General features: G+C 43.4%; 1 protein-coding gene across 2 annotated transcripts in view; it reads right to left on the bottom strand.

Annotated features, from left to right (window-relative positions):
• Positions 1-18,736, bottom strand: part of ADCY8 (adenylate cyclase 8) — a 915,978-nt gene that overhangs the window by 84,188 nt on the left and 813,054 nt on the right. For both annotated transcript variants that reach the window (XM_069220762.1, XM_069220763.1), the window contains one exon: positions 14,882-14,963. In XM_069220762.1, coding sequence (XP_069076863.1) covers positions 14,882-14,963 — 82 coding nt within the window. The remainder of the gene's footprint in view (positions 1-14,881; positions 14,964-18,736) is intronic.

Genomic DNA, 18,736 nt, shown 5'->3' on the forward strand with positions numbered 1-18,736 from the left:
AGGAATCCAACTGACCACCCAGCAAGGTCTAGCGGGTCCCTCTCCTGCCTGTTCAGCCTTTGATTTCCTGGAACCAACCCCCTAGACCCAGCCTGGAGCATTTTTTGTGACCCCTGGGGTCACCTCATTTGAAAGCGTTAGACGCCCAGCTCTGTGTTTGCACCCTGCACCCGGCCGCCCCTCTGCCACTCAGGGCATGTGTTTGGTGTGATCCTGTGCCCCCCAGGTGCTGATCTAAACTCCTGGGCCTGTGTCCTGGAACAGCGGTACTTACCTGCAGTCTGCTTTCTACCGAGCACCCCCAGTACTTATGGGTTTCCTTTACAAACCAGACACCAACTTTGACCTCTGCACCCAACCGATCCCGTGTTGCTGGTGGTGCACTTTTGGGGTCAGCCTAAATTTTCCCAAAGACTGGAATCGTGAGTCGTAAACTTACCTGTTTTATGTGCTAATACTTTTTCTCCCCTAGGATTCGATGGACTCCTCTAGAAAATTGCAGTGTGTCAATTTTGGAAATAGAATATTGCTACTTACTTGTAAACTTTTTTATTTACAAAAAACAAACAAAGTACATTTGATACTTATGCTTGATACCTAAATGATAACTGTAATTATTAGTATTATATACTTTAGCCTAGATGACTAAGAAGGGGCTGGCCAAAAGCAAAGAAAGCTTCAGTAGAAGGCTCCTCAGCTGTGGATTCCCTTTTCACATGTGAAGACAAGCATATTTTGGGCTGCAACTTTCAAAACTACTCCCAAAGGATGTGGCTTGAAGAGATTCCAAGGCAATGTCAGCGATAAACAGAAGCTACTTCTCAATATCATTCAGAAGGACAGCACAATCTGGTCATTCTTCTAAATCTGATATTAAGGCTTGGAATATGTGAAGTACTCAGCATATGTCTGTGCTCTAATAGCAAACATTGCAGCAGCGTGTTCTGTTCTAAGGGCAAATTCAACTAGTGAAACAAGGCAGAAAAGGGTCCATTTTAAGAACATGGAAATCAACTTCAAACTCACTAAGCGAGAACAGTTTCGTCCAATAACTGGTGACCCCTTCATTCCTGAAGTAAAATCTACTAGATACCCTGGTGAAGATTTCCCTGTGAGACGGTGGGAAAGTACCTTGCAATAGAAGTGTTCTACTTATTTCATCAGAAGGAAGGGAAATGTTAGGAAATCCCACAAGACAAAATACTTCATATTTTCTGACCAAACACAGCAGGCGAATCTGCTGCATAAATCAGAACCAACACTTACCTCCATTTAACCAGCTCTTGAAGGGATGCCTCAACAAAACAGAAGACTGATACCCACCCTCCCATATGTCAGGCAGGGGAATAGCATTGCAGCTTCCCTCAATGTATGCCCTTAGGCTGTGGTAAAAGAAAGAGCTTTGCACAGCAGTGCTTCTTGGAAGGGTAACACGTAAATATAAAAAATAAGTTAAAAAAGGGATAAATATCCATGAAGTCAGATAAAAGAGTTTCCCTGGAGGAAGAAAGGAAACAAACATGATTTATTGTTGACGGTGTTTTCCCTTATAGCCACTTCTTAAAGGAGGAGTCCATTAAATATTTCTGGGGGTAAAGGGCCTTGTCTATGGGGGTGGAACACCTCATGTTTTAGGAAGAGGGACAACATGGTCATGCCTCTTGTCCAGCTGTGTTTCTGATGAATTGCCGTCAGTTTATGGTCGATGCATTCCCTAGTTTCTCAATTTCTCTAATTGTCCTTTCATGATATAAGCCACATTTGTGATTCAAGTTTTCATGTATATACAGCTGCATCTTACGTGGTTGCACATCGCCCTTTAAGTTTCAAAGATAATGAAACAATGTAAACTTGAAAGTTGATTAACTGTTATGTAAGTTGCAAATATCTTTATATAAACGCATATATCCACACAGTCTATGGTCAAACTGGATAGAGGGATGAGCAAAAGGTTCAGCCTGTTACCAATGAACCCACGCGCACCCAGTGAGTCGCTGGCAAACCTCGCGTGCACCCGCTAGGTATCCATGGCACCGCGGAAGAGTCCCTGGGGCAGATGTGCTATCACGTTATTAGTGCATCATTTTGCTTAACCCAGGCTATGGTCACACCTCCGCTTGGGGCTGGTGATTGTGTATGAGTAGGCGAAGCAGGACCCTTAGGACACTATTGCTATATTTGCGCAAACTTCCACAAAAAACAGTATGTTAGTGCTTACAAAAGCAAGTTTTCATTTTACCTAGAGCCCTCAAAATCCTCGCCGCATTCGTACCTCGTTTCTATTCCATGTTTGGGGCCAAAACATTTTCAAATGTCGATTGAGATGCTGGCATTAAAATGAACGTATTACTAGCTTTATTTTTAATAAGCCATAGTTTGGTATACAAAAGGATTTACTTATAATTCAATGTTTTTAAATAAACGGATTCGTTTGGATAACGTACATATTTTTTCAAGTCAAATATCGAGTGAGTTGCTCTTCTTTAGCAACGTAATGTTTTTCTCTTTGCACAGTACTTCAATATTCATCTTTTAAGATGTTTGCATGCTGAAATACTGCTGCTGGGGGTTTGCCTCTCTCTGATGTGACAGCTAAGGTGCATGACCCTCTGCCTGCTGCATCTATTTCTTTGGGGCAGCAGCTGCTTTACTTCGTTTTCATCAATTTGAACCTGCGTCGGAATCTATCTGTGTCCTCTCTAAGTGGTTACCTTGCAGGGGAACAGAATGAAGGTGACAGAACAACTTTGCCACAGGAAGCCCTGCATCGAGTTTGTTAAATTAATACTCTTTTTTCAATGTTTCTCTTCTTTATGTTTGCTGCAAGGGCCTTGCATGGGGTCTGTTAAATAATATTGTGCTTTATGTTTTCTCCATCACGTTTGTTCAAAGGACATTTTTATACACATATCAAACGCCAATTTCCGCATGAGCCCTCATAAAATAAATACAATTTCAGAGAACACGGTATTCGGCGTCTTGGCGCACTTTTACCCGCAGCACAATGAACCATTCTTTTCTCAGCCACTTGCCTGTCACATACAATAAATTAATGCTATTTTATTTTTTGTAGCTTCGAGAAGCAGCTGACGGCCAAGGGGAAAAAAAAGGAGCATTTGAATGTTTGTTATAGTACAACCATTTTTCTATAGTATATAAGCACACTAAAAATGTTTAAATGTGATATATGCCATTATTTAGTTTCCTCCAGTTATCTTGTCCGCAGTGGCGAAGGTAAAGAGGAGAGAAGGAGACATTTTATTAAGGGGGTATTGAAAGTCCCTTACAGGGGCAGGTAGGCCCTACTTTCACACTTCTTTCTTGTGTCATTGAGATGAGTTCAGCATCTCATCTCCCTTTTGGTTCTGGTACATGTTTGGATCCTAATTATACTTTACAGCTAGCTATTTGTTGTTTAGCATAGTGAAGTAGTATTTTCTAAAGGCAGAATAGTTTGTGTTAACTCCAGCTTTCTAGTATTAGGATGAAGATCTTTGGTGAGTACTGATCACAGTGACTCGAAGGCTTCTCTGAGCAGCTCAATTTTCAGCATTTTTCAAAGAACGATTTGTTCAGTCTGGTTGTCAAAGATGGATTGAGTGCCTTCCCAGAGCATTGATCTTTATGCACTGTAGGCCCTCTCCCCATGCTTTCACTGCTGGAAGTTTTGCTGACAGATATTGAATGCATTGCATGACCTAATGTCCTGTGATGGACACTCAGGTCCTTGTTTTAGTAGCCTCTCTACGTTACAGAGGATCTTGGGCCAGATGTACGAAGCAGTTTTTGAAGTCGCAAACGGCGAACAGCCCGTTTGCGACCTGAAAAATGCTATTTGGGATGTACAAAGCCCAAACTGCAAGTCAGTAACATGTTACCGAATCGCAGTTTGGGTTTTGCGATTCGGTATTAGGAAGGGGCGTGACAAGGGCGTCCCTTCCTAATACCGAATCCAGATGGTATGTATGATTGTTTTGTGACCACAAATGCGGTCACAAAACAATCGCAGTTAGCACCAGTTCCAAACTGGTGCTAACCCATTCGCAAATGGGAAGGGATCCCCAGGGGACCACTTCCCCTCTGCGAATGGTAGCAGAAATATTTTTTCAGAGCAGGCAGTGGTCCCAGGGACCACTGTCTGCTCTGCAAAAATGAAAGGAAAAATTTTGATTTTGAAATGCATCTCGTTTTCCTTTAAGGAAAACAGGCTGCATTTAAAAAAAACAAAAAAAAAACGGCTTTATTTAAAAGCAGTTAGAAACATGGTGGTCTGCTGTCTCCAGCAGGCCACTTTCGCTGTGAGGGCTGCTATTCCCAGTGGGGTCGCAAATTGCGACTTACCCCATGAATATTCATGAGGTAGGTCACTTGCGACCCCACTGGGAATCGCAAACAGTGTCATTGACACTGCTGTACATCAGGTTTTGCAACTCACAAATTGCGAGTGGCAAAACCTGATTTTTGTACATGTGGCCCTTGCATTGTATTCTGCCTCCTATTGGAAGCAAGTTGCTTTTGTGCACATTTTATGCTGTCATGCGTCTTTAAACACAGGCTATGATTAGGCATTTAAGTTTGTACTCATCAAAGTTGTCTCTGAGTCTTGTAAGGAAGACAGCTGAAAAAAGTATTATAGTATTCAAACTGTGACTAAAACAGCTATACAAACCTGCAGTAGTCATGGTCTGATAAATGCATGCATCCTAGGAGGTCATTGCTCATTAGCAGGGATTAGCTCTAGAACTACCAGTTACGCAAATACCAGAAGGAGTGATCACAGGAATCTTAACTGTTTAATGAGCCATTTGGCATTTCGCTGTGCTGGCAATGTCTACTCACACCTGCATGGCTTAAACTTTGAGACAAGAATATGCTACAGGCAGTATTAAGCAGGTAATAACACAGTGGAGGAGCAAGAAAACACTGTCCTGTCCCAGACCAACCTTTGCATGCCGATAGCCTACAGCCCCTGCTGCCTGCAGTGGCTGGACAGACAGGATAGTTATACAGTCACCAGTGGACCAGTCGTCTCCACAATAATAGATGGGAGAGGTGGGTTGAAGTGCAGCTTGAGCAAGAAATACAAGTTATGGTCTGACTGCTGGCATGCGTGGTGGAAACACACCATTAGTATGGTTGTTCTCAATTGCTGCAGATGTGTGTTAGGTAAAGAAGGACAATAGCATAGCATACAGAACCTAGAACCAGCAGGCAGTATCCATGTATAGGGCCATCTGAACCCATCTGCTGTGCTAGAACAACTGAGGGGAGCTTCTGGACTGCACCGCCTTCACTCCCCTGGGTGGAGAAGCTAAAGAGGCTTTTCTGAAGCGCACTCTTGATTTAGTCAGTCCCAGGTGTGGCAAAAACGCTTTTCTTGAATGAACAACAGAGGCTCGCCGTCCATAAACTAAGGAAACATAGAAACCAAGGTAGGCACAGGCCATTTTCCAACTTCTTATCTTTATAAAGACTGTTGCAATATAGTTAGGCATAAACTCTAACTGGCAGCAGTTCTGATTGGAAGGACTTTGTAGCAAGGGACAATACATTTGCTTAATAATGAATTAAGCAGGTGGCTACATCAAAAAGTTGTCATACAACTTACATTGTAGCCTTAATGTTGGCTATTTTATGCTGATAGCTATTTTGTTGCTGTAATTGGTAAAGAGACAAGAAAACCAAAGCTGGCTTTTTAAAGAGCAAGTGTAAATGTAATTATATTTTTCTATGTAGCTTTTTAAAATTGTTTTACTCTTTGTTATTTACTTTTCTGTTTGGGTTGGGGTGTGAGGATGACATTGCAAGTAAATATTGCCTTGATGGCATAATATTTCTCCTTCCATGACTTTTGAATCTGTGTCTCGTGGGGCCATTTTGAGCTTCAACAGCCTAGTTGTGCACTAGTTGAGTGTAACATGTTTTTTTCCTTTTATATCACTGTCAGCTGTTAACATGAGTTCCTTGCAGGTGAGGAGGGATACTAAGAAGCAAAACAGGATATCTCCTACTTTAAACCCACCATTCATTGTAATTGTTCTCAGTCACCAAATGAATATTAAAAAGCATACTACTACACACATACCATTCATTTTAATTGCTCTGAATTTCGACAGTTTCATATCCACAGTCAGCAAAGGTTTGGTGATTCTCACACTTATCCATACTCATACATACATCCTTTCACTCTGCTTTTAGTTTTTCACCGACACCCACTCATTCATCCACACCCCCACCCACATACACTCATTAATCCTTCCATGCAAACCCATTAATGCATCCTTCTGCCCAATCAAACACACCCATCTGTCTATTAAACATTCTACTGACACATTTTCAGTCATACACTATGGTTTGTCCTGAGCACTGTAGATCTACCATTTAGTCTAGAATTATAGGTGTTGTTTCCCTAATTGGCTACATCAAATTGGCTAATTTAACCTCTATGTAAGGCCTGAATACATCTGTGCAGAAAGTGCACCAGTGGCATAAAAGTTAAATGCCACATGGAGCTGCAATATAAATTTACATCACCCACAACAGTGACTGGAAAAGCTCAGCTCCAGGCTAACCATTGTGCATTGGATAGCTGCAAATTAAAGCCCTGCAGTGACACATGACAAGGGAATATGCTTTGATATCTATGAAAACTCACTTTTATACTTAGGCTAAGTCAGCACTAAGTGTGACTTGTACCCCACAGGGCTGTGTGCTTAAGGTATAAAAGTAGGGCGTGCTAAATATTAAGAGAAGCATGCCGTTTGTAGTAAATACCTACTTAATGGGGTTTACTATGTAGGTCGAAGTGCTGTTTTTATTAGAGATGCTTCTTCTGATTACAACTTAAAAGTACCAGTTAGGAAAGGGCTAAAAACATAATTGAAAGTTTAGTTTAAAGTTCAGAAAATTTAGAAAAGAAACAGCTAAAAGGCGAATGTAGATTTGCAATAATTATATCTGAAAAGTAAGTTTACAAAATCATACTTCGCTGGCTGGAAGCTTTAGAAGAAATTCAGTTCTGTTTGACTTCCCTCCTGCCAGTGACAAAGGGCCTCATTATGAGTCTGGCGGGTCGTGGACCGCCAGACTCGCGGTGGCGATCGGACCACCGCCGACAGGGGCTGTCCGACCACCACATTATGACTGTGGCGGAGCCAACACGGTGCGACCGCTGGCACAGACAGGTTGCCGCCAGCTGACAGCCTGGCAGTGCCGGTGGTCTTAATCCACCAGGCCACCACTGCAAGCAGCGTTGTCCTCCGGATTATGACCTGTGTTTTCACCAGCCTTGGCAGTACAGTCGCAATGCGAAGGCTGGCGGAAACGGGGTGTTGAGGGCCCCTTGGGGGCCCCTGCACTGCCCATGCACTTGGCAAGGGCAGTGCAGGGGCTCCCATGAAGACCCATCATGCTTTTCACTGGCCGAATTACGGGCAGTGAAAAACACGACAGGTGCTGTTGCACCTTACGCACCACAACATTGCCGCCGGCTCAATTACGAGCCAGCGTCAATGTTATGCCCTGTTTCCTTCTAGCCCAGCAGGAAACTCATAACATGGCCAGCGGGCAGAAAAACGGAGTGTCGGTTTTCTGCCTGACAAACTCGTAATTAGGGCCTAGGTTTTGAAGAGACATTAAACGCTTCTTCAGTATAAGAACAAAGGGACTACTTCTGAAAAACAGCAAGGCTAGGAGAGGTAGTCACTGACTATTTTTTTTGGCAGTTTAAAACAAAAAGAACAGACAGACAGACAAAGAGCCAATGCTGGACATGGTTTCTGACCTATTTGTCTTAACAAATGGTTTAGTGTGGAGACGTTTTTCAACCAGTTGGGGAGAAGTCTGTTTCAGTACAGTCAGGCGGCTGGATCCTGATTTGCATAGAGAAGGACTTGGGAGGCGATTCAAAGCTGTAAACACAGGAGTCAGGGTCCTACCATTCTGATTAAAGGCTTATGGGATGGTTTGAAGAAATGCAAACAGAAACTACTGAAAACGTGGGATGGCTGGATGGTTGTAATTCTGCAGGGATTCACTCAGCAAATTCCAGCAATCAGTAACTAGTCTGTATGATTACGAAAATTGTACCACAGCACCAGCTCTTTAGAATATTCTCAGACCTGGTAAAGAATAAGGAGAAGGAATAAAATGTTTGGAAGGTGACGAAGGTATCACTCTGCTCTCTAGCTGAACCTTTGGACTCCGGTGCTCTATAAGGGTTAGTTGGGTGCCTCCGGTGCTATTTCAGGCACATAAAAGGATATAGAAGGGCTTCATCCTGTGTGGGAGAACCAGCTACAAGTTGTGATTGGTCTGCACTGGACCCTGTGAGGGCCATAGCCGAAAAGAGACCTGGAACCTTGGAGCCTAGTCTAAGAATGTAATTAAGACATTTATTTGATTCTGGGTGACCAGGACAAGGCACCATATCTGGGACAAGGGTCCATCTGTGACTAGAGTGGATGGTACATGGGCCACTATTGTACCCCAAGCTAGAGCACTGACGACTCATGCGACAATATCCAAGTTAGTTGGGGCCGGTTTCAAGAAACACTTTTAATGCAAACTCATTGGTAAATATTAATATTAAAATTCTTCTGTGGTGAATGTCATTAGAGATGCTGCAACGCTCTAGTTATTAAAACCAAAGTGCATTTGAAATCCATTCTTGGTGTATGATAAGTTATTGTGTGAATTGTTCCACTTGCCTTGCAGCTGCACTGAGAGGATTTTAGACATCGTCCCTATGACTATGCAGTTTGCCATCTAATCTCTTCTTCATACGTATGATATGCACTCTCAAATTCCTAGCATAAGACTATCTGCAGTGAAACAGACAATCGGCGTCCGTGGCTGGTTCAGCATAATGGGAAGATATCTCATCTTAGCTGCATTTTACTCAGTCGGAAATCTTCAGCTGTTATATCAGCCCTGTCTTCACTTTCTCCCTCACCTGCTTGACATGTTGCTGGTTGCTGGAAAATGGCCTCTCAGAAAGGTCACCCTAAACTTTGTGCCTTTCTCCTCTTCTTTTTTTGACCCCATTTTTGCTGACTTTAGGATTCTGGACACTTAACCACTGCTAACCAGTGCTAAAGTGCATGTGCTCTCTCCCGAAAAACATGGTAACATTGGCTCATACCCAATCGGCCTATTTAATTTATTTTTAATTCCCAAGTAAAGTGGACTACATCTGCCCAGAGCCTGTAAATCAAATGTTACTAGTGGGCCCGCAGCACTGATTGTGCCACCCACATAAGTAGCCCCCTTACCATGTCTCAGGCCTGCCATTGCAAGGTCTGTGTGTGCAGTTTCACTGCCACTTCGACTTGGGATTTAAAATTACTTGCCAAGCCTTAAATTCCCCTTTTTCTACATATAATTCACCCCTAACATAGGCCCTACGTAACCCATAGGGCAGGATGCTAGGTAGGCAAAAGGCAGGACATGTACATATGTGTTTTATAGGTCCTAGTAGTGAAAAACGCCTGAATTCGTTTTCCACTACTGTGAGGCCTGCTCCTTTCATAGACTAGCTTTAGGACTGACCTCATATACTTTTTGGGTGGTAGATTCTGATCTGAAAGGGGTAACCAGATCATATTTAGTATGTCCAGAATGGTAATAGATAATCCTGCTTATTAGTGAGGTTGGGTTTAATATTACTATTGCAGAAATCCCACTTTTAGAAAGTGAGCATTTCTCTGCACTTAAAACCATCTGTGCCTTACAGCCTGTCTCCACTCAATATCTGGTCTGTACTGGTTGACAGCTCCTTTGTGCATTTCACCCAGACAACCAAAAACCAGGACACTCAGTCACATTTGCATTCATCTGCATAATGAATGGGTCTTCCTGGGCTGGAAGGATGGAGGGCCTGACACTTGCATTTCAAAGTGGCCTCACACAATGGACTGATAACCCCCACTGGGACCCTGGCAGACAGGGCTGGGCTGAAAGGGGAACCTAGGTGCACTTCAAAACCACTCTTTGAAGTGTCCCCTAATTCAAAGGCTTTTTGGGTATACAAACTGGGTCTCTGACCCACCAACTCAGACACTTCTGGACCTTTTCTCTGCACCCTGTCAGAGGAGTTGTCTGGCTGCCCAAAGGACTCAGCTGGACTGCTTTGCTGAAGAAGGACTGCTGCCCTGCTGTTGCCCTGCTTCCTTGCTGGCCTCTGACTTTGCTGTAAGGACTCTGCCTTCCCCCAAAAGTACTCTCCAAGGGCTTGAATTGAGCTTGTCTCCAGTTTCAGAAGTCTCAGGGCCAGCAAAGACTTCACCTCTTCAAAGAGATTCCTTGGGCATCGAAAATCAACGCAACATCTGCCAAAATCGACGCAAAGCCTGCATTGTGACCGAGAAATTGCCACACAGCCAACCAGTACGACGCAGCCTTACTGGAAATTCGAAAAGCAGCGCCTGTCTTGCAATGGAAAAATTTGAGGCATCGCCTACCAGATCGACCCATCACCTGTTCCTTTGTCCAGCGCATCATTGATTTTCACACATTGTCCCTGTCCATCAAAATATCTCCGCATTGCAGTGAGGAATCAAAACTGTGCACCGAAAAATGATGCAAACCCCTTGCAGCATGGAAAGAAACCACGCATCATCTGTGCTACATCAGAAAATCTGATGCAGCACCTTATTTTTCCAGGCACTCCCTTCTCTGCGATCTCTGTGCGTCGTTATTTTTTATGCATACCAGGTACTGTGTGTAACAAAGAGACAACTGTTTATTTCTAGGGATTAAGACACTTTTAAACCTTTTAAAAGTGATTGTTAGACCTGACAGCCTTAGGGTGGTCACCCCTTTTTCCTGCCTCCCTCCACTTTTTAGATACGTTTTTTTCTGGTTTTAAGACTCTGCGCACTTTACCACTGCTAGCCAGTGCTAAAGTGCATATACTCTCTCCCTTTAAACATGGTAACATTGGATCATATCCAATTGGACTATTTAATTTACTTATAAGTCCCTAGTAGAGTGCACTATATGTCCCCAGGGCCTGTAGATTAAATGCTGCTAGTGGGCCTGCAGCACTGATTGTGCCACCCACTCAAGTAGCCCCTTAACCTTGTCTCAGGCCTGCCATTCCAAGGCCTGTGTGTGCAGTTTCACTGCCAATTCGACTTGGCATTTAAAAGTACTTGCCAAGCCAAAAACGCCCCTTTTTTACATATAAGTCACCCCTAAGGTGTGCCCTAGGTAACCCATAGGGCAGGGTGCTGTGTAGGCAAAAGGCCGGACATGTACCTGTGTAGTTTACATGTTCTGGTAGTGTAAAACCCCTAAATTTGTTGTTACACTGCTGTGAGGCCTGCTCCCTTCATAGGCTAACATTGGGGTTGCCCTCATACATCGTTTGAGTGGTAGTTGCTGATCTGAAAGGAGTAGGAAGGTCATATTTAGTATGGCCAGAATGGTGATACAAAATCCTGCTGACTGGTGAAGTTGGATTTAATATTACTATTTTAGAAATGCCACTTTTAGAAAGTGAGCATTTCTCTGCACTTACATCTTTCGGTGCCTTACAATCCACGTCTGGCTGGGTTTCGTTGACAGCTCCCTTGTGCATTCACTCGGACACACCCCAAACACAGGATACTCAGCCTCACTTGCATACATCTGCATTTTGAATGGGTCTTCCTGGGCTGGGAGGGTAGAGGGCCTGACACTTGCATGTCAAAGGACTGTAGCCTGCCCTCACACAAAGGACTGCCACACTATCTACTGGGACCCTTGCAGACAGGATTGAACTGAAAAGGACCTGTTGCCCTTACCAACTCAGACACTTCCTGGAGAAGAAACTTGAACCAGAACCTGCATCCTGCCAAGACGAACTCCCTGGCTGCCCAAAGGACTCACCTGTATGCTTTCTGTGAAGGACTGCTGTCTTGCTGTTGCCCTGCTGCCTTGCTGCTCTCTGGATGAAGTGAAGAAGTGCCCTCTAAGGGCTTGGATAGAGCTTGCCTCCTGTTCCCTGAAGTCTCAGGACTGAAAAGACTTCATCTCTACAAGAAGGACTCCTTGTGCTGCGAAATTCGATGCACAGCCTGCCAGAAACAACGCACAGCCTGCACTGCAGTGAACATTTCATCACACACCGAACTGGAACCACACAGCCCGGCTTTGCAACAAGAAGATCTACGCAGCGCCAGCGTAGGACCGGAAATTCAATGCACGGCCTACCGAGTCGATTCACAGCCGAGCCGGAACAACGCAGTCTGACTTCCAGAGAGGAATCGATGCAACGCCTGCCGTGTGGTAGAAAATTCAACGCAACATCCACTGAATCGACGCAGCTCTTGTGACTTCATCCTGCCAGCGCAGGAAATCCACGCAACCCAAACAGGATCCACGACGGAGCGCCAGAAGTCGATGCACAGCCTTCCCTGGGTGAAAACTAAATGACGCAGTGCCGTGTGCGGCCCGAGAAATCAACGCACATCCCTTTGTTTCCGCGCATCTCCTCCTCTGCGGTTCTTTGCAGAGACTTTTCACTCGAACCAGGTACTTGTGCTTGAAAGAGACTTTGTTTGCTTTTAAAAGACTTATGACACTTTATATCACTTTTACAGTGATATCTGAGCAAATACTTATTGCATTTTAATCGTTTTGACCTGCATCTTATCGGATAAATATTATATATTTTTCTAAACACTGTGTGGTGTATTTTTGTGGTCCTTTACTGTGTCATTGCGCGATTTATTGCACAAATACTTTACACATTGCCTTCTAGGTTAAGCCTGACTGCTCAGTGCCAAGCTGCCAGAGGGTGGGCACAGGATAATTTGGATTGTGTTGTGACTTACCCTGACTAGGATTGTGGTCCCTGCTTGGACAAGGGTGTATGCCTCTGCCAACTAGAGGCCCCCTTACTAACAGTAGTAGTGCATTGCATGGGTGAATTGTAGGGCAGGGCATTTTTTCATGCACTGTAAGAGGATGCAAACTTGGACAAGATTGCCTGTTTTTTGCCCCAGAATGAAACAAGCATTTGCAATGCAATGGGTCTCGCATTTGCTCGAGTTAGAACTATTAACATTGTATATTCCTAACTGGACTTTTGTGGCCACATAAACTGAAAATGAAAAGTAAAACAGTTTACAGATTCGAGTCAATTCCAATCGCCATGAGCGTGAGCGCGAGAGTTATTGGCTCCCTGCATTAATGTCTAGAAAGGATCGTGGCTGGGATGAAAGCCAAACTGAAACTGGAGAAGGGCCATCATGCGCTGTAACAGGAGGAAGCGTGATTTAGTGTGATGGCCAACAAAAATGCTCACTCAGCACACAAAGAAGGGACATTTCACAAAATGCACAAATAAAAATGAAGCATTTAAGACAAGCACAGCATAGAATGAATAGCAACAGTGGGCATGTTTAAAAACCAAAGGAGAGTTTACAACAGGCCAGAGAACTTGCAGGCTCCACCCTAGAGAAGCATACTACAGGCAGAATTACCTGCTGCACGATTATTCCTCATTGTGGGGAGTGAGAAATGTGACAAATGAAGAATACATTTGTGATCTAGCTCTTTCAAGGTCCAGACAATGCAACCTCCTTAATGGTAAGCGAGTGGGAGGAGAAACTTCTACTTGGAAAGTTGCTTTCAAAATCACTACCAGTGATATAGAAAATATAACTATATTACCAGCGTTTGCCTGGCCCCTTGACAATGCTCCTAAATGGACCTGTGTAGGGCTCTGGGTTTAGTGTGTTTTTTCACCTGTGGATTAATCCTAATTCTGGTCCACAGGCACAAAATGGGCAAATGTCACCTGTATAGCAATTTGCCCAGACATTTTGGCGACCCTAGTGGGCAAAACTTAATCTAATGGTATTTCTCACCAATTTGCGCGCTACACGCGGTGCAAAGAAAGGCTAATGTAAGCATCTAAACTGAGCACTAAACAGCACAGACCACTTAAAAAATCACAGTTTTGTAAGAGGGGCACATTCTACATAACCAAAATATTTTCATGCTATAGAAACAAAAAAGAAAAAAGTTTACGTCCTAACAAAGTTTTCCATCAAAATTAATTTATGCCCATCCTCAAGGGAAAGTGTATGGCAGCAGGATTTAGATATGAGCAAATAGGTATTTTGAGAATTCCCAAAACGGACAGAAAACTTCTTGGGTCGTAGGAGTAGTATGATGAGTTAGTTGATATCCTACATTAAAAAAAAGTTTTCTGACTTTTCCCTTAAAAAATATTACCTTATTAAAGATAGAAGTGTGTTGCTGTGGCCTTGGTTATGAACCGAAATTGTATTACCATGATAAAACTGTAAATATAACGTCTCTGAATTATTTTCACTCAATCATTGTCTGCATCAAGTGAGGCTCCAAATCACCAAATACCAGAAGATAAAGATGTCATTAATTGGCAAAGGTATCTGAGCAGGGGCATAGCTTGGTCAGTATGATTGGGGAGGGGGGCTTCAGATTTCCCAACAATCATGCTCGAATTGTTAAATCCATTATATGAGAAGCAGGACATGAGGAGGGCTTATGGACAGTGGAAAGTGAGAAGAGGGCACATTATTAGAGGCACTTAACACAAAATATTTCTCAAACTAATCAACATTTTTTAAGGCCTTCAAAAGGTAGATGAAAGACAGGGAGTGTGCTTTTGCCAGTGTGGACACGTAAAATTCCCAGGCCAAATCTGACAGACACTTCACATTACACCACTGAAAGCACTTGTATTCAACTATTTACTGAAGAATAAAATTTTAGGGGGGGTGTAACACCCCAGACACCCCTCCCTGGACCCACGCCCTGTATACGAGCTTCGATTTTAAAGTACCATTAGCTGACATACAAGATTGTAAGGCAAAAGAGACAGGGCTAAAATAAATGTGTGTGTTACCTGCTGTCCGTGATAAAAAACAGCCAATAGGAACATAGCCATGAGTAGCAAGGATGCTTCCTTGGTCCCCAGGAAGTCTGTGCTGCAACGAAAAAGATAAGAGCAGTACACGATTATCGATCTGTTTGTTTAGTTTTCTGTCCAGCTGCATCTGTTTCCATTAAGAAGCGCCCAGGGAACAGCTTATGGCTTGAGAAGGCCGGGCGCCAGGCGGGGTATTCTAACCTATTACAATAATTAGCTCGCTCGCTCAGAACAAATCAGCTATTAAAAACCTTCTTTCGCTAGCTTACAAAGTTACTACGACAGGCTTTTCACCAGCCTCCTCGAAGGAAGCCGGCGATGAGCCCTAATGATACTGACAGGCTTGGGCTCTCGCCAGAGGCTTTTCATCCTGCTTTAGAACAAGGCCGAGGTGATGCAAACCACATCTTCTCCAGGCCAAACATGCACACGTTCTTCTCAAACTGTGATCGATTACTAATGTCTGGAGTCAGAAACAGCTGTAGAAATCTATGCGGTTTGACGTCATGTGGATGAATTGGATTCCATGAGCTGCCAAGACGTCGGCCGAGATGGCGCAAAACACCTCTGACACACTTTTATGTGCGTAAAGGGCCGCTTTAATCAAACAGGTTCATACAACTTACATAACCTGGTATAAAGTCTTACATCCTTAAATACGTCATTACTGATGCACCAACACCTGTTCAACGGCCACAAACTATTGAATGCATATCCAACTCTTATCTTACGGTCCACAGGTCGATGTACTCCATCTGCCCACTCCCTTTAAAATCTCAGTGATGCATTACCAACATCTATTCGATATCCAAAGACCCCAGTCTACAATCTACAATCAGCAGGAAGGGTGGCAGATCTAGTACTACTTCCATGTCATCCTACAAATGTCCACACCTGCAGCCTATAAACAATACCACTCCTTCCTATGTTGTACTCCTTTAACCCCATGTGAGAGACCAGTAACCCTACCTGGCCTCTCCGCACTCTCTACTTCACTTCCCACAACTGCTGATAACCACCCACAATCTATTCCCTCAACATTTTTAGACAACACAGCCTGATCATTTCACCTAGTAATACCAGTGTCCAAATCTCCAAACTACGAATGTCACCTACACAACTTTTTAGACCTCTTTCAAAAACTAACACAGCCTCCTTATTCCAAGTGGAAGCCTGTGCTACTTCACATTCTTTCCAATCTCCAAACTACACAGTACGCACTACTTAATCCTTAAACTTCAGGATGCAAAACAAACTTTAGCCAAGGTACTATCTTTACCTTCAGTTGTAACTGGTCGCCTGATCTGCACCACCCTTTCTCTCTTGCTCAGTCGTATCAAGGCTTATGCATCACCTCTCTTTTAGAAAACGATCAAAAAATTAAACATATTTAATCTCCTTGGTGATAATGGTAAAATAAATTAAATGATCTAAACTATTTAATAATATAAATATATTTCATTTAATGCTGAAAATAATGGTCAATGAATAAAACCAATTTTTATTTTATTTTGAAATATTTCACTAACCTCTTCTAAATTTAAAAAATGTATGTAGCATTAATGTTTATTAAAAATAATTAAATTAATTACATTTGGTCATTTTTAATACATAATTACAAAGATATATTATTATTATTTTACTTTGATGGGAATTTTTTATATTTGTAAACTTTAGAAAAATAATTATCTTTTACTTATATTTGAAATAATTAACTTTTTTACATTAGGTTATTAATGCTGTAACTTTTTTATACTCTACATTTAAAATATCTACATAATATTAACCTTCACATTCAGGCCCATATTTATACTTTTTGACGCAAACCAGCGCCGGCGCTGGTTTGCGGAATTATTTTTACCGCCGGCTAATGCCATTCCTATGCGCCATGTGGGCGCCGTATTTAAGAAATGACGTTAGCTGGCGCTGCGGACTTGTCTGAGTAAAAAAAAAAATGACTCAAACCAGGCAGCGACGGTGTAGGGGAAAATGGGGGTTGTGTGTCAAAAAATGGTGCAAGTCAGGTTTGAGGCAAAAATCAGGCCTCAAACCGGACTTGCACCATTTTTTGATGCACAACCCCCATTGAAATAACTCCTGTCTCAGCAAAGACAGGAGTCATGCCCCCTTGCCCAATGGCCATGCCCAGGGGACTTCTCTCCCCTGGGCATAATCGTTGGGCACAGTGGCATGTAGGGGGGCCCAAATTAGACCCCCCATGCCACTTTAAAAAAAAAAAAAAAAATACTTACCTCAACTTACCTGTACTTACCTGTGATGGTCCCCCCATCCAAGGGTGACATCCAGGGGTGAGCGAGGGTGGCAGGGGGTGTCCCTGGGGGCAGGGAAGGGCACCTCTGGACTCCTTCCATGGTCAGATACCATGGAAGTGAGCCCACAGGTCCCTTAACGCCTGCCTTGACCCAGGCGTTAAAAAATAGCGCACATCAGGCTGTGCGCCGTTTTTTAAGGCCTGCCCCCTCCTGTGCGTCAAAATGACGCTGGAGTATAAATAAGGCGCACAGGCCTTAAAGTCATTTTTTGGGCAGGAACGCCTACCTTGCATGTCATTAACATAAGGCAGTTTCCCGCATCCAAAAAATTACGCACACAGAGGAATTTTGACGTGCGCAGGCTCGGGCGTCAAAGTTTAAATATGGAGCACGGTTTGCACCAAATGTGCGTCAACATTTTTGATGCACATTCGGCGCAAAAAGAGTATAAATATGCCCCTTAATATAAAAAAGTTCTTACTGACTTCCCCTGCCAGTTCAGGGAGTGGGGACATGTACGCCTTTACACTCATAAATGGTAATAGTCAAAAGAAGTAAACTTATGTAAAAGCATAAAAATACATTTACTTATAGTTAACCTAAATGTGTAAAATTACCGTTGTGAATAAGCCCCCAAGTCTTCTGTGAAAACTCAAAACTCTTCCTACACTATTATTTTCTCGCCCCCGGGCACCCCACCTTTCTTCATCATGCTCTACCATATCCAACGGTCCTCATAAACTGTCCTTCAGTCTGTAATCCCCTGTACCTGCACTCCCTGAACAGCCCACATTTTGCCATCCACCCAGCCACTATCATCCACTCCCCCCTCCTTCCAGTGACTGCAATACTGTAGTCTCACTTTCCAGTCAGTGGCACATCCTCGTGTTTGGTTTTAAAAATCTGACCATCCTATCTACATGCCACTAATCTCCTGTTTTCTGTCAGCATTTTTACTTTGTCCACTGTCCCTTTTGCCACTGTGTATATCACCTTCATTGCTTGAGCTCCACAAGGACACCTGCTGCCTAATCACACTGACCCTAGCTAGGTATTACCTTTTGCTTCCCACATCATCAAGCATGGCCATCTCTAGTAGCCTTGTGCCTGACACTCTTCTCAGATGCCTGCTCGGGATGTCCTAACACTCCACTCATAGACTGTGTAAACTGTTTGTTTCCAGCTGACTGCTTCTTGGCTATGTACCTGAAAACTACGCAACAGTCAATGCTCTTCTCTGAGCCACCAAAGCAGCACCATTTCCCCAACCCGCTGGATCATTCTGTCTTGCTGTTCATTGGCCCACACTCATCCCTCAACCTATCATCACAAAACCAGTACCTCCTGGCACCATGCAAAACAGCTGTTTTGATAAAAAAGGGTGTGATGGGCAATAAATACAATAGGGTGCAAACCCCTATAGACCAACTGTTTTAGTCCTTGATACTCCTCCCACGTCACCCAAGCCAATTGCCACCAATGACCCCTTAGCCCGAAGCAACTTAACCCAAACGACTGGGGGTAGAATAGGCATTCTTCATCTCCCTTCGAGTCCCCA

The sequence above is a fragment of the Pleurodeles waltl genome, chromosome 2_2 (genome assembly GCF_031143425.1).
Source record: "Pleurodeles waltl isolate 20211129_DDA chromosome 2_2, aPleWal1.hap1.20221129, whole genome shotgun sequence".
NCBI lineage: Eukaryota > Metazoa > Chordata > Amphibia > Caudata > Salamandridae > Pleurodeles > Pleurodeles waltl.